Source organism: Berkeleyomyces rouxiae, assembly GCF_048999995.1.
Source record: "Berkeleyomyces rouxiae strain 22BRR77 chromosome Unknown BrBRR77_ptg000002l, whole genome shotgun sequence".
NCBI classification, from domain to species: domain Eukaryota; kingdom Fungi; phylum Ascomycota; class Sordariomycetes; order Microascales; family Ceratocystidaceae; genus Berkeleyomyces; species Berkeleyomyces rouxiae.
Window position 1 is genome coordinate 4,811,077 of NW_027396492.1, and position 13,530 is coordinate 4,824,606.

General features: G+C 52.0%; 6 protein-coding genes across 6 annotated transcripts; 3 read left to right on the plus strand and 3 right to left on the minus strand.

Annotated features, from left to right (window-relative positions):
* Positions 1 to 153: 153 nt before the first annotated feature.
* BROUX77_002911 (uncharacterized protein) lies at positions 154 to 2,461 on the plus strand (the record flags this gene model as incomplete). The annotated part of the gene is made up of 2 exons (XM_073747504.1): positions 154 to 492; positions 560 to 2,461. The coding sequence occupies 2 exons, from the start codon at positions 154 to 156 to the stop codon at positions 2,459 to 2,461; spliced, it is 2,241 nt and encodes a 746-aa protein (XP_073607993.1).
* Positions 2,462 to 2,654: 193 nt separating this feature from the next.
* BROUX77_002912 (uncharacterized protein) lies at positions 2,655 to 3,560 on the minus strand (the record flags this gene model as incomplete). The annotated part of the gene is made up of 1 exon (XM_073747505.1): positions 2,655 to 3,560. The coding sequence occupies one exon, from the start codon at positions 3,558 to 3,560 to the stop codon at positions 2,655 to 2,657; it is 906 nt and encodes a 301-aa protein (XP_073607994.1).
* Positions 3,561 to 4,492: 932 nt separating this feature from the next.
* On the plus strand, positions 4,493 to 5,993 carry BROUX77_002913 (uncharacterized protein; the record flags this gene model as incomplete). The annotated part of the gene is made up of 4 exons (XM_073747506.1): positions 4,493 to 4,532; positions 4,587 to 4,885; positions 4,954 to 5,224; positions 5,299 to 5,993. 4 exons carry the CDS (start codon positions 4,493 to 4,495, stop codon positions 5,991 to 5,993), a joined length of 1,305 nt encoding a protein of 434 aa, XP_073607995.1.
* Positions 5,994 to 6,345: 352 nt separating this feature from the next.
* On the minus strand, positions 6,346 to 7,018 carry BROUX77_002914 (uncharacterized protein; the record flags this gene model as incomplete). Its single annotated transcript, XM_073747507.1, has 2 exons — positions 6,346 to 6,686; positions 6,793 to 7,018. 2 exons carry the CDS (start codon positions 7,016 to 7,018, stop codon positions 6,346 to 6,348), a joined length of 567 nt encoding a protein of 188 aa, XP_073607996.1.
* A 410-nt stretch (positions 7,019 to 7,428) lies between these two features.
* On the plus strand, positions 7,429 to 9,507 carry BROUX77_002915 (uncharacterized protein; the record flags this gene model as incomplete). The annotated part of the gene is made up of 1 exon (XM_073747508.1): positions 7,429 to 9,507. One exon carries the CDS (start codon positions 7,429 to 7,431, stop codon positions 9,505 to 9,507), a length of 2,079 nt encoding a protein of 692 aa, XP_073607997.1.
* A 1,748-nt stretch (positions 9,508 to 11,255) lies between these two features.
* Positions 11,256 to 12,169, minus strand: BROUX77_002916 (uncharacterized protein; the record flags this gene model as incomplete). The annotated part of the gene is made up of 3 exons (XM_073747509.1): positions 11,256 to 11,922; positions 11,977 to 12,027; positions 12,093 to 12,169. The coding sequence occupies 3 exons, from the start codon at positions 12,167 to 12,169 to the stop codon at positions 11,256 to 11,258; spliced, it is 795 nt and encodes a 264-aa protein (XP_073607998.1).
* Positions 12,170 to 13,530: the final 1,361 nt, after the last annotated feature.

Genomic DNA, 13,530 nt, shown 5'->3' on the forward strand with positions numbered 1-13,530 from the left:
ATACGCCCCACTATCGCATCCACACCGATCCTCACCGCGAAAGTTTAGAAACTTTTTCCACACTGGGCAACTCATGAGCGCCATCATTTTGCTTTGCGCCACGAGCCATCTGCCACCCTGCGCTCTCTATTTTTTTTCTCGCTCGCCACCGAAATGTCTCTCGCTCCTGAGCTGCGCGTTTTATGTCGTCTTCTGACGTCTACGCCGCCGGCACGCCTCCCACGCTCTGTGCCGGCCCTCGTCGACTTTGTGTTCCGCTGCCGCGATGCTCTCTCGACGCCTTATGATCTAAAAACTGCCAAGGGCGCTGTTGCCGAAACGGCTGGCCTGGTGCACAAGTTCAAGACTATCATCAGCACGCTGCTGAACGGGCGCACGGCGCAGGGCCGCTTTACTGGTGTGGTTCTGGTTAAGGCTGTCATCGACGTTGGCGGCTGGGAATGCCTGAAGACCAGCGAGCCTTGGGTGCGCGGACTGGTTGTAGTCGTGCAGGTAGGATGCATTCGCCGCTCTCGAGCTCTTGAAGCTGTCATTGCTAATATAATGCCCCAATTCGTAGAGACATGACCCCATCGCCTCCCGCGAACTTGCCATTGTTGCCTTGACACGCATCTATGTCCTGGTGAACGAGTACCAGACTCTGGCCCGCGAGATCTCAACTCCCACCATTCCCTCATTCGCCCAGGCCTGCCTAGTCTTGGTTAAGCCGGCACTAGAGCCAAAGAAGCTGCTCACACCGCTACATGTTGTCGAGGCCGTCTTTGAAGCCTTCTCGACCCTCATCCCCTTGTATCCCGCAACTTTCAGGCCGTTTGCCAATCAGATCAGGACTGTGCTTCGCCTCTTTATTGCGCCGACTGATGGTGATGATATTCTTGTTCCCAGCTCCCTCCAGTGCGCTAGCCGTCGCTTGGCAGTCACTCTGCACTACACTGCTCCCAAGGCCGGTGGTAAAGATGATTGGGCGAAGCTGGTCCGTGACACAGTCACTCACTATCACCGTACTGCGGACCAGGTGTTCCGCGCTGTCAAAGAGACATGGGAGCCCAAGACAGAGCACGCTTCGTCCAAGATTGACTTTGACTCTGAAGCGGCTGGTGGCGGCCAGACCCCTGAAGAATACCCCGCTTGGACTGGTGTTCGCGCCGGCTCACGCCGCATGATTGGTCTCATGCACATGCTTGCGGACTGCTTGCGCTACCCGACACTTGCCCCCGTCACAATCCCTATTGCTGTCTACATGGACGTAATAGCGCGTGCGACTCAGCTGGTGAAGACGGCGCCCAAGACCCAATCCTGGGAACAGGTTGTGGAAACCAAGGCCGCCATCGGGCGCGAAGAAAAGGATGAGCTCTGGGCGGCGACACCCGAAATCCACGTCGCGGCGTTGCAGCTGCTGCAGGCTCTCTCCGACCGATTGAGATTCTCCTTCGTCTCTCTTGTTCCCGAAGCGCTGGACTACATTACTCGAGTGTTCAAGAGTGGCATTGCCATGTCGAGCGTGCGCACAACGTGCTACACTCTGCTGGCTTCCGTGCTGGTCATTGCCGGCCCAACAATGCCCAAAAGCACTGTCTCACTGCTCGATGTGATTTGCTCTGCCTGTTGCCGTGATCTGCAGCAACATGCCGGAGTCTTCAAGCCTACTGCCAAAATCGATACCAAGAAGTTGGTCGTGGCAAAGAACGGCACCGCGGCAAACGCTGATCTGTTTATGAAGAGCACGCCTGAATCCCACATCGTTCACGTTGTTTTGACTCCTGTGCACTACGAAGCTTCCAAGGCGCTACTGTCAACTCTATTCACTAAGCTGCCACAACAACATATTAAGCCGGCTCTCCGTGGCCTGTTGGACCAGACTGCCATTGCCACTAGCGCCAAGGATGCGATGTTGGCGAGTGTATTGTTCCCTTACAAGGATCAGAAGGGCAAACTCTATGCCAGCATACTTCCATACCTTTCCCAACAATACCCCCAGGACCAAGGAGTCGAGGTTCTGCGCACCAATATGCGCACCACACCTCATGCCGCTGGCTCTTTCTTCGCCACTACTCAGGAGATGAAGCAGGGTGAGGATAAGGATGAGGAGGATGAAGACGAAGATGAAGATGCTGAGCAGGAGGAAGCCGATATGAACGGCGACGCTGCCGGTCAGATGGACGTCGAGTCCACCGAACCCAGGACCGCCGCTGACAGCACAAAAAAGACACCCTTTGCTCAGCGAGCTCTCGAAGAGCGCGCCAAGAGCCCCGACCAGTCGTTTGGTCTCCCGCCTTCATCCCCTATCAAGCGGAAACATTCCAAGGGCGAGCTGAACCCGTCTTCAGCCAAGAAGGTCGCTGTCAGCTCCGGACCTGCAGCTGCGTCTCCCACGCCTGTCGCAGTTGCTGCCGAGGAGTCTGACAGTGATGACGATGGCAGTGTCCACCTCAATATGGATCTGGATAGCGATGATGAGTAAAACGAAGAGATCACATATGCGACATGGTTTTTCATAGAACGTTTAAAAAAAGATTTTGTAGACTCAATGTAGATGGGTGTCCAGAATATTTAATCTAATTGCTGAATATGACAGAAAATATCACCCGCAGGCACACTGGAGTCTCCTAATGACTACTCCTAGTACACAACACCACACCGTAGTATGCATCTTCTTATTCCCTCAGCCATGCCCGTCTCTTTTCTTCTTTCCTTGCCTTGCGCTTCTCTTTGTACTGCTTCAGCTCATTTTTACTGAGTCGCTGCCCCTGTCTTTCTGCTCTTAAACTACGACCATGGTGCGCATTGGCCGCGGCATCAACGTCAAAGTACGAGTGGAGCTGTCTTTTTGCTTTCGCATCTGCGTTGTGTCTGTCGCTGCCTTCTCCGGTGGCCTGGAAGTGGCCCGTAAGCCGGTTGAACGGTGCCTGTGACCCATATTCTAGCGCTTCGACCCCCAGCGCACTGTTCGTGTAAACGGGTTCTTGGGGCTCGTTGAGTTTGGCGTACCATGCGTTTGGATCGTAGTCACCGTGGATCGCTGGGTTGTAACCGAGTATTTCTGGTGGCGCGGGCGCTTCTATGGATTCACCAGAAGTGGTAGCATTTGCTGTCGAGGACACGGTATTTGTCTGTGATTCTCCGAGTCGCGGGTTCTCAAGCTGCTCAACGCCAGTGAAGCGATTAAAGAAGATGTATTGGCTTGCCACAGCGTCCCACCTGTAGTCCCAGCCATCGTCCTCGGGGACCGGCTCTTCGGGGAGCGGTGGCGCACTGTCGTTGGCGATTTCGGGGGCAGGTTCGTCTGGTAGAGGCGGCGCGTCGTTCTTCGGAGATGGATTCAGATCTGCCGGTTCGGGATCAGAAGTCTCACAATTCTCTAAGGCACCGACAGTCTCGCTAGGCTTCGGCTCATCTGGCAATGGGGGGGCTTTTAATTCAGGGCTTGTTTGCGTCTTCTCAGTTGACGAGCGATTTGCCTCGGCACCATCTTCACCTTGCGCCTGGATTAAAGGCTCTTCGCAACTTGAGGCAGCCTTATCCGCAGCCTGCGCTGAGATGTTGGGAGTCTTGTCTGGCATTTTGCAGGAGGCTTGATCGTCGATGGATGGGTGGTTTGGACGAGAAGGCAGATATTCAAAGCAAAACCTACGAGAAAGGTGCGGCCGAAAAATGACGAGACATGGCCCAACGCGTTATACGCTTTCGTAAAGGTTTAGCGTGATAAGAATTTTTAAGCGCGATAGACGCTATCACGCACCGAGAAGGGTTGTTAACCCTGTTGGCTCTAAATGGATTTTCACGCCCTACCAATGACAGTCTGATCCTCTCCCGCTTTGCGATGTTATTGTGTCACCGCACCTTGCAGCGCAATACAACCGACGTGCATGAATTACCGACTTGGTCTCCTGTTGCGATCATATGACATGAGGCATTGAGTTCGTCTGAGCCTCCCCCTTTTTCCCTCTCTTGAGCCTCAAAAAATACCAGTGCAAAAATCCGACCTGGAGAGTCTCGGAAGAGCAAGACCGCCCGCCATGGACATGAAACAGTTTACAGGTAAGAAAACCAACCAGCCCAGAAGGGCCAGCCACCGATCCAGACCCAGCAAATCTGCATAGTTGCAGGACGCGAGATCAGCATGGAAGCTTGGATGCTCGGGTCCCTGGGCAAAGGCGGTGAACAAACCACTCATGCCTCCATGCCATTCCCAGGGCTGGCGATGCGCCGGGGCGTCCCGGGCCCATGCTTTGGATGGGATGTTGCCATTGGACTGTTGCGTTTTTTCTTGCGTCGTGGGCGGATTGTCTGCATACGCTCCGGTGGCCGCGTGGCGTTCTCTGCTGTTGCAGGCGGAAAGTCTCCTGTTACTGTGCGGCCTCACTCGCCCCGGCATTGACAGCCTTTACATATATAGAGCAGTTCGCTCACTGGCGGACCCGTCCTTTTCTGAGACACTTGTCTTCGGCATATTGCTTTGCTACCACGACTAACACTTATCAAAACCGCAGAAATGAAGGGCACCAAGTCCTTGACTATTGTCATTAAGCTGGGTAAGTTGTACTTCTCTCTACAGGCACAGATCATTTGAGCTAACACTTCTCTAGGCACCAGCTCTATTGTCGACGAAAAGACTCATGAACCTCTGCTACCAGTATTGTCCGTGATAGTTGCCACGGCCGTTGAGCTGCGCAAAGAGGGCCACAAAGTTGTCATTGTGTCCTCGGGTGCTATTGGTGTTGGCCTGCGGACAATGGACATTGAGAAGAGACCAAAACACCTGTCGTCACTACAGGCTCTTGCTGCTATCGGCCAATGTCATCTCATCCATCTGTGGGATAGCCTGTTTAGCCACTACCGCCAGCCCATTGCGCAGATTCTCTTGACTCGCAATGACATTGCCGATGTAAGTCGGAATCTATCCCTTGGAAACAGACACTCCACCAGAGTGGACATACTGACATACCCAAACAGCGCACACGGTATCTAAACGCACAAAACACATTCATGGAGCTGCTACACATGGGCGTTATCCCAATCGTGAATGAAAACGACACTATTGCTGTTGCGGAGATCAAGTTTGGTGATAACGATACGCTATCTGCCATTACTGGCGCCATGGTCCACGCAGACATGCTTTTCTTAATGACAGATGTCGACTGTCTTTATGACAGCAATCCACGAACCAACCCTAATGCGAAACCTATTGAGGTTGTGCGTGATATTTCGGAGCTGACTGCCGATGGTAAGAGACTGAGAACCCGCCCACACATGGTCTTTTAAAACCCCCAAGCACTAGGGCTAACATTCCGCTTCAAGTCTCCCAAGCCGGATCTTCTCTTGGCACCGGTGGCATGTCTACCAAGATTACGGCAGCCCGCCTCGCCACTTCTGCGGGAGTGACCACCATCATCACCCGGTCATCAGCCCCCGGGAACCTCCCCAAGATTGCGCGATATATTCAGGCCACCAAAAAAGCCCCCCAGAGTCCTGGAAGCTCCGCTATACCTCTCGAGGCGCCTCCTCTACACACCCGTTTCCTCCCCATGTCAGACCCGATTCGCGACCGCCACTTCTGGGTGCTACACGGCCTAGCCCCACACGGCACTGTGTACATTGACGAAGGCGCACACAAGGCGCTGATCCGACGCGCTGGCCTGTTGCCTGTAGGTGTGATTGGCGTCGAGGGCCACTTTGGACACCACGAGTCGGTGCGGCTGGTTGTAGCCAAGCGCCGGCAAACGCCCGACGAGAACGGAAAGATGTGGGAGGATGAAGAGGGAGAGGTCGGGCGCGCGCTGACAAACTACTCTGAGACGGAGATTGCGAGAATCATGGGCGAGCAGAGCTGCAAGATTAAGAGCATCTTGGGCTATGCTGATAGCGGCTACATTGCTGAACGGGAGTTCATCAGCCTCCTACGCAGTGAAAGCAGAGTTCCGAGCCCGACTGGAGAGCGCACTCCCTTATCGATTACGACTCCGGCAAATGAGCCCGAGACTGCATCGCCATAGATTTGCGCTTGCCATGTCCTTGTCTCTAGTTAAACTGCAAGATAGACCGCGTGTTGTATTTTTATTCACAATTTTCTTTTTCTCCTTTAACACATTGGCCATACGCAAACAAAAGACACAAACTGTGTTATGTACTTGTAAATCCAGACGATTCTAGAAAGAAAACAGTGACTCCAAGGCGCCGTGATATGTGTAGTCCCTCCGCTCCAATAGCTTTTCGAAATGCTTGTAAAGAAATGCCACATAATATCTTCGATCTCCCCCCGCCCCCCCCCCCCCCCCCCCTGGAACGACTTCCCAAGACAAACCCTAAAAAAAGAAATACAAAACAATCACCATCGTCTCACGCAGTTTAACCCGAGGCGAACAGGTTGTCTTCGTCACGAAGGTACTCTCCGCAATCCGACTGGCGGAAGCAGACGACACCCGTTGGGTCCAGCCGTCTGGCCTCGGAAGTCGAGCGAGCGGTGACGCCGAAGCCCAAGGGCGTGTCATTCATGTTGTACACCACCACGCCCTGATGCTCGGGGCAGTCCTCGCTCCAGCGACCGACGTGGGCTTTCACAATGTTGCCGCCGTACAGGAAGGGCATCTCGCCGTTGGGCTTGACCCAGATCTTGTAGCGGGCGTGTTCGGCAAGGATGGGGAGCGCAGTAATGTGTAGGCGGAACTTTCCAGTCTTAGTGAACTTGCCTACAGGTGAAAGTAAGAGAAGAAATTAGTATGAGATACAGAAATGAAGTGAGTGCGCATCTGCGAAGAAGACCGACGCAGAGGGGCCAAGGCTGGCGCAACATACCAAGGCAGACGCCAACAGACAAAAGTTTCTCACGGGCAATCGAAGTAGCCAGGTTGGAGATTGAGAGCAGCACATAGTAAACGCGGTCCTTGTGTAGACGGAACACGTAGCGGTCGGCGTTGGGGCCGTCGCCAATGGGCGCAATCAGAGCCTTGAGCGAGCTGCCGGTGTAGTTGGCAAGCTTCGCAAAGAGAGTCTGGGTCTCAGGCTCGGTCAGGGGGCGCATTGTAGAGGTGTTTTTATGGGTGGGTAGAGGTAGAAAAAGGTTACCGAAAAAGAGAAAGCGTATAGGCAGGCTATGAGGCAGAAAAGCGAGCGGGTATCGTGGTTCGGAACGCTGAAGACAAGCTGGAACAGTTGTTGAGGCCAATTGCTTCCCGCTATAATCTTTTGGCCATGGCAAAAAGGCTTCGCCAAGTTTTTTTCTCTGAGCGGCAGAATCCAAGAAAACTTTTGGCGGTGAGAGAAGCCCCACTTTATTTTCTTTGCGATCCAGGCCAAGACTTTCGATTCAACAACGACCATCACATCACAGCTTCTGCCGTGCTTGTGCTATTGCTCCAGACACCGGATTTTTCTCGACTTTATACCTTCAGGATCGCCCTTTCTCTCTTACCCCCGAAAATAATTGAAACCATGGGTGCCGCTGGCAAGCGCAAAATCAAGCGCTCAGAGGGCGCAGACAACAACGCCGAACGCAATACTGACGACGGCCAGTCCTCAAGCAAGATCCAAAAGGCCTTTTTCAAGAACGCCACCAACTGGAACCTGGAGCAAGACTACGAGAACCGGCCGCGCAAGCGCAACAAGCGCGAGAAAGAAAGCACACGACTGCCCATTAAGACCGCCGACGGACGCCTGCAGCACGTTTCCCAGCCCGACTCAAAGGACGACGCCGGCCATGAAAGCGAGGCGAGCGATGGCGACTGGCTCGAGGGCAACAGCATGGATGGCTCTGGCGCAGAGTCCGAGGCCGAGCAGGAGGAGGAGAAGCCAGAACTTCCCGTGCCCGAGCAGATCCGCTTGGCACAAGAAGAGCTGGCCAAGATTGCAACGTCACTCAACATGGACCCCGAAGACCACCCTGGCGCATTCAGAGCGCTTTCCAAGATTGGCGAGTCCAAGATTATTGCCATTCAGAAGCTAGCTGTCATGACACAGATGATTGTCTACAAGGACGTCATCCCCGGATACCGGATACGACCGGCCGAAGAGGGCTCCAAGGAGCTGCTGTCCAAGGAAACCCGCACTCTACGTGCTTACGAACAAGCCCTTGTTGCCGGCTACCAGGCCTTCATCAAAAAGCTATCGCACTATGCCAAGAGCGAGCCTATGGGCTCGTCTGGAAAAAAGGGAACCCTCGGTAGCATTGCTATGATCTGCACCTGCACGCTGTTGGAGTCAGTTCCGCACTTCAACTTCCGCAGCGAGCTAATCAAGATTGTCGTGTGGAAGCTGAGCCGGCGAAAGGTCGACGACGAGTTTGTGCGCTGCCTCGATGCGCTGCGTGAGCTTTTCAAAGAGGATGAAGATGGCCGCTATGCGCTTGAGACCATCTCGCTGGTGACCAAGATGATGAAGGTCCGCGAGTTTCAGGTTGACGAGAGCGTGGTGAACTTGTTCCTGGAGTTGCGCCTACTGTCTGAGTTCTCGGGCAAGGCTTCCAACGAGCGCGCAGAACTCGACGCCTCTGCGCCAAAGCCCAAAAAGGTCTTCCTCAACAAGCGCGAGCGTAAGAATCGTAAGGAGCAAAAGGCCCTGGACAAGGACATGGCCCAGGCCGAAGCTGTGGTGTCGCATGAAGAGCGCGAGCGCCTGCAGAGCGAAACCCTCAAGCTCGTCTTTGCGACATACTTCCGTATTCTCAAACAGCGCCTGCCTCATCTCATGGGGGCTACTCTTGAGGGCCTTTCAAAATACGCCCATCTGATTAACCAGGACTTCTTTGGTGATCTCCTTGAAGCCCTAAAAGACCTTATCCGCCACGCCGACAACGACGCTAATGCTGAGGCAGACGGTCACGACTCGGACGAGAATGAGGACAATGAGGATGACTCCGACGCCGAGGACGCCCCAACGCGCAATACTAGCCGCGAGGCATTGCTTTGTAACGCGACAGCCTTTGCTCTACTTGCGGGACAGGATGCGCACAACGCACGCAGCGACCTGCACCTGGACCTGTCGCACTTTACGACCCATCTGTACCGTTCACTGCTTGCGCTGTCCGTCAACCCAGACCTAGAAAAGACGGCTCGCTCACACCTGTGGGATCCTACACAGCCTAAACCCGCGCGCACTGCACCCAACAGAGTCAATCTGCAGACCACGACAGTGCTTCTCGTGCGCTGCCTGACAGCTGCGCTGCTGCCGCACTGGGGCATTCGCTCTGTCCCGCCCGTCCAGTTGGCAGCGTTCTCGAAACAACTCATGTTGTCGTCCCTACACATGCCAGAGAAGTCGTGCAGAGCTATGCTGGCATTGCTGACCGATGTGGCAGATACACACACCAAGAAGGTTGCATCTCTGTGGAACACAGAGGAGCGCAAGGGAGACGGCACATTCAATCCGGTTAGTGAGACTATCGGTGGCAGCAATCCGTTTGCTGCTACGGTCTGGGAAGGAGAGATTTTGCGCAGACACTTTTCACCACAGGTGCGGGACGGGGTGAAGCTTTTAGAAAGAACTATCGGAGGTGTCAATGGCCGTACGAGATAGAGATGTTGACGTAAAAAATAATGATTTGGGCCAAGGCATTCACATATAAATACTCATTCTCCTAGGTTCACAATATAAGTTGTCCTTTGCATTTACTGTAGTTCGAAAATAGACCTTTTTTTCGTATTATTGAGCTTGGCTGTGTGTAGTTGATCATGATCAGTCAGCCCAACGAGAGGCCGCAAGGCCAGTTTTGGGCTTTTGAGCAGAGTATAAGACTTTAGTCGTGACAGATAAAGGTGATTGTTCAGGCTTGACTACCTCGTCTAAAGCTGCGGTGGGCTTTGTGTCCGTCGGAGTAGACACAAAGCTAGGCAAATACGTCTTCAGATTGCCGCTTGATACCCTCTCAGCTTTGTGTGTTGTTTCTACCGCCGTTTCAAAAACTCTCATTGCTATAGCTTCCTTGGGAGAATTTTCGTGTGACATCAAGGAGACATTGAATGAAAGTCCGGACAAATCAGAAAGATAGCTATCAGTGTTTTGGCAACTATTTCCAATGGGCCGAGACTGGTAAGCTGTAGAAGAAATCGAGAAATCGATCAAGGCATCCTCCAACAGTTTCATGGCTTGCATGTGCTGTGAAGGGTGACTAGCTTTTTTGTGAGTAAAAGTTTGACGTGTTAGGACCTCCTTTTGGCTGTCTCCTGCATCTAGTAAAGAGCTATTGGAATGTGATTTGTTGTTGCTGGAGAACGCTCGAGAATCATCAGTATTGGGCAACGGAGAGGCTTTAAAGGGGCTTTCTTGTTGAGTCAGAGGACTGTCGCTGATTGTGGCCCCTGAAGCTTTTGTGGTGACAGCCTGAGAAAATGGAGATGAGCTGGGACTCGGTATGAATAGCCAGTCGACATGACTCCGCGAAATTTTGTTTATTATTGGCTTTGAAAGGTCGATAGCGTATTCACCAGGAATCCTTTCACCGCAAGCGTCTTGTGTATTCTTATTCTTTTTTTTGTTGGACTTGCGGACCAGGACTGGGATGGCACATTTTTTGGAGTCCTTGTTTCTTTTGCCATGTCGGGACTTGGAAGAACGGAACATTCGACTCAATTTCTTGGCATCTTCCATTTTATCATCATGAGGCTCGTCAGCTGAACTATGGCGTGTGGATGCCATAGTGCTGCTTTATTCATGATAACGGTTAGCAGAGGCGGAGGAGGATGAGGAGCCGAGGTGGAAGTTACAAGATGACTGACTCTTTGAAGATAGATGGGGGTAACAGAAGAGTAGCCTTGATTCAAGGCGTAGGTTTGGAGTTACCGCCTGCTGATCTTTTTTCGAAATATCTAGCAGACTCGGATATAGTAATAAAGAGGATACTTGATCGTGCGGTTTGGCGTATTTTGAGGCTCTCCACTAACATGTCCCGGAGGCGCAATAAATTGGCGATCACTGACTTGACGCCGTGATGAAAAAGGAAAAGACAACGAGGAGATCTTAAGAAAAGAAGAAGAGTGAAAGTAGCTGGAATTAAAGCTGGCTTAATGGACACCTTGTCGATTAAAAGACCGCAACTGCCAAAATGCCTTTTGTTTGATTTTCAAAGTAGTTGCTACCAGTGGAGGACTCTAACGGATACAAACATAGCACCTTAGTACATAGTTACTTGGGGCAAATGGCTTGATCATGGCTCACTGTGCAAGAGACAGCAGCCAAGTCTCTATCGTGGGATTCTTGTATACTATGTATGTTTATCATATGTTGAGTGTTCTCGGGGCCACACAGCCTTTCGTGTACTTAAATGGTCACGACTTTGTGGCTGTGGGCGTATCCAGTGCACGAGACTTTTTCTGGCCGATGGTGGTCTGTACTGCGGTGATATTGGGTGGCGTAAATTTGAAGTATGTTGTAGCCGAGTCTATCCATGCAGAGCTGACTCGCTTGACATGTTGCTCTACAAAGTCTAAGAGAGCTTTGGATTGGGGAGCGCTCACTCGGACAGCAATAAAAGAGACACGCGGTAGTCCAACGGCCTTTGTCAGACGATCAGCACAGGTTTGTGAGAGAGCCACAAGTCTAATCGGCTTCACGACTAATGGGTGACGTGATGCTGCAGCGACGAGCTCTGGTAGGTGGTTGTGAAGCATAGAAGGCTGTCCAGAACGAGCAACAAATATCGCAGCATACGGCTGCTGCGTCTGTGTAATTGAAGGTGTCGTGGTTGTATGGCTATCCGGTGGCTTTGGGGACGATATAGCTTGGAGACTGCGCGTGATTGCAGATAGCCCGACGTCGATATGATCTGCAATAGCAGGCACGGGAGGCTTCGGGGTCTTCTTTTCATCGACATCCATACCCGAATCACCTTTAGCTTTCGCCTTCTTGATGGCCTCGCGCTTGCGCTTTCGTGAGGATCTGCCCTTGGACGGTTGTGAGTGTCGGCTGCGGTACTGGCCAAGCGGCTCTAAAAATCTTGGATGGGTGAGTTTCATGGCGGACATAGTACAAGGCTCAGGACAGACTTACGAGCAAAGCAGATCAAGAATAGCATCTTGATTTTCCTGAGATACTTCTGGCCTGTAATGAATGTTAGAGTGTGTCTATGAGGAGACTGCGACGGTGTAACACAAACTTGGACCTACCATTCAGTTGTACTGAAAGGAGTGCCTAGTTGGTAGACGGTTTTCTTGCGCGATGGACCTATTATTTTAGAAGCCATGGTAGTGGTGGCAATCTGTGGACGAGAAACAACTGTTGTGGTGAGTGTTTAACTACGCAGTTCAAATACTATCTCTTGCATCCAATGGTCTTAACTGGGTGTGGTGTTGTGCTGCTTAGACAAGCTTCAGTGTTAAAATTGTTATCAGTGTTAACGATAAGGAAATATAGCTTTATGCGAGTTGTGGGGCTGAGGGTTAGGGTTCAAACAAAATATTTATATTGAAATACCCATACCCATACAGTTGTACCTTCTCAAGACACGATGATCGCCTGCATTGTGTGAATCGTCTTGCTCATAGAAATTGGTCAAAGCACACATATTTTCCATTTTAAACACTTGTTTCACTGTGCTCGTTTTGGCGCGCAAATAAAGTTTTGTTATCCAAGTCTGCTCTTCAGAATTTCCGTTCGCACACAACAGCTCCTCTACTCTAGCACTCGCGCAGCCTTGCTTGCCCCGCCCCTCTTTAATTCCGCACACGTGATGGTGGTCCTGACCCTGACATCATCGGTCATCAACCCTGTGCTGGTGCCAATGCAAAGAAAGCTCAAACCAAGCAACCGAGATCCAAGACCAAGTTACTTGTCGAGTTTGCATTGCCCTATTTCAAGGTGAATCGATTCATCCTATCGACAGTTGCGAGCAGCATTGCGATGAATGTAATGCTTCTCTGCATTTGTGAAAGTGATGCCTGACAGCCAAGCAGTTCCAACACTTACTTGATTTTTCTTTTCCTTTTCTTTTCTTTTTTTCACGAGGCTTTCCTCGCTTCCGCCCAGTTAATCCGGCCAGACTTATTCCTACCACCCATAGTTGCTATTCACCACCCACAAATCATACACACACAAGACAGACAGCAAGCAGCCTCACGTAAAAGAGCTTCCGCTGCTCATTTTGAAAGTTTACCTGCGCACGCCACGCCACGCCACGCCAGACTAACCAATACCAGGTGAGCACTATGCACCATGTGCACATATGAAGAGCTTGAGATCATGGTTCAAGTACTGCACATGTACCCGCACGCCTCGATCAGCCGGGCCCGGTACCTGTAGTGTACTTGCCCTCTCTTCTTGCCTTGGGCCGGTCAGCCTGCCAAACACCAACCAATCCGCCCAACATGTTCCTTCCATATTTCTTTCCGTCTTCCTGCTGCCGCTTCACCTCCCACTCCACCACCAAAATCCCATGTGTATACATATCTACATACAGCCATTCATACACGCGACCGGGCACATATCTGCCCGTTCCCTTGATCATTTCTATCCTCCGCCCAGGCACGCCTTTCTTCAAGTTTGGTTCCCTCTCCTCCCCATCACCTGCCTGCACTGAGGAAAACCTGCTGCCTGCTGCTTGTATTC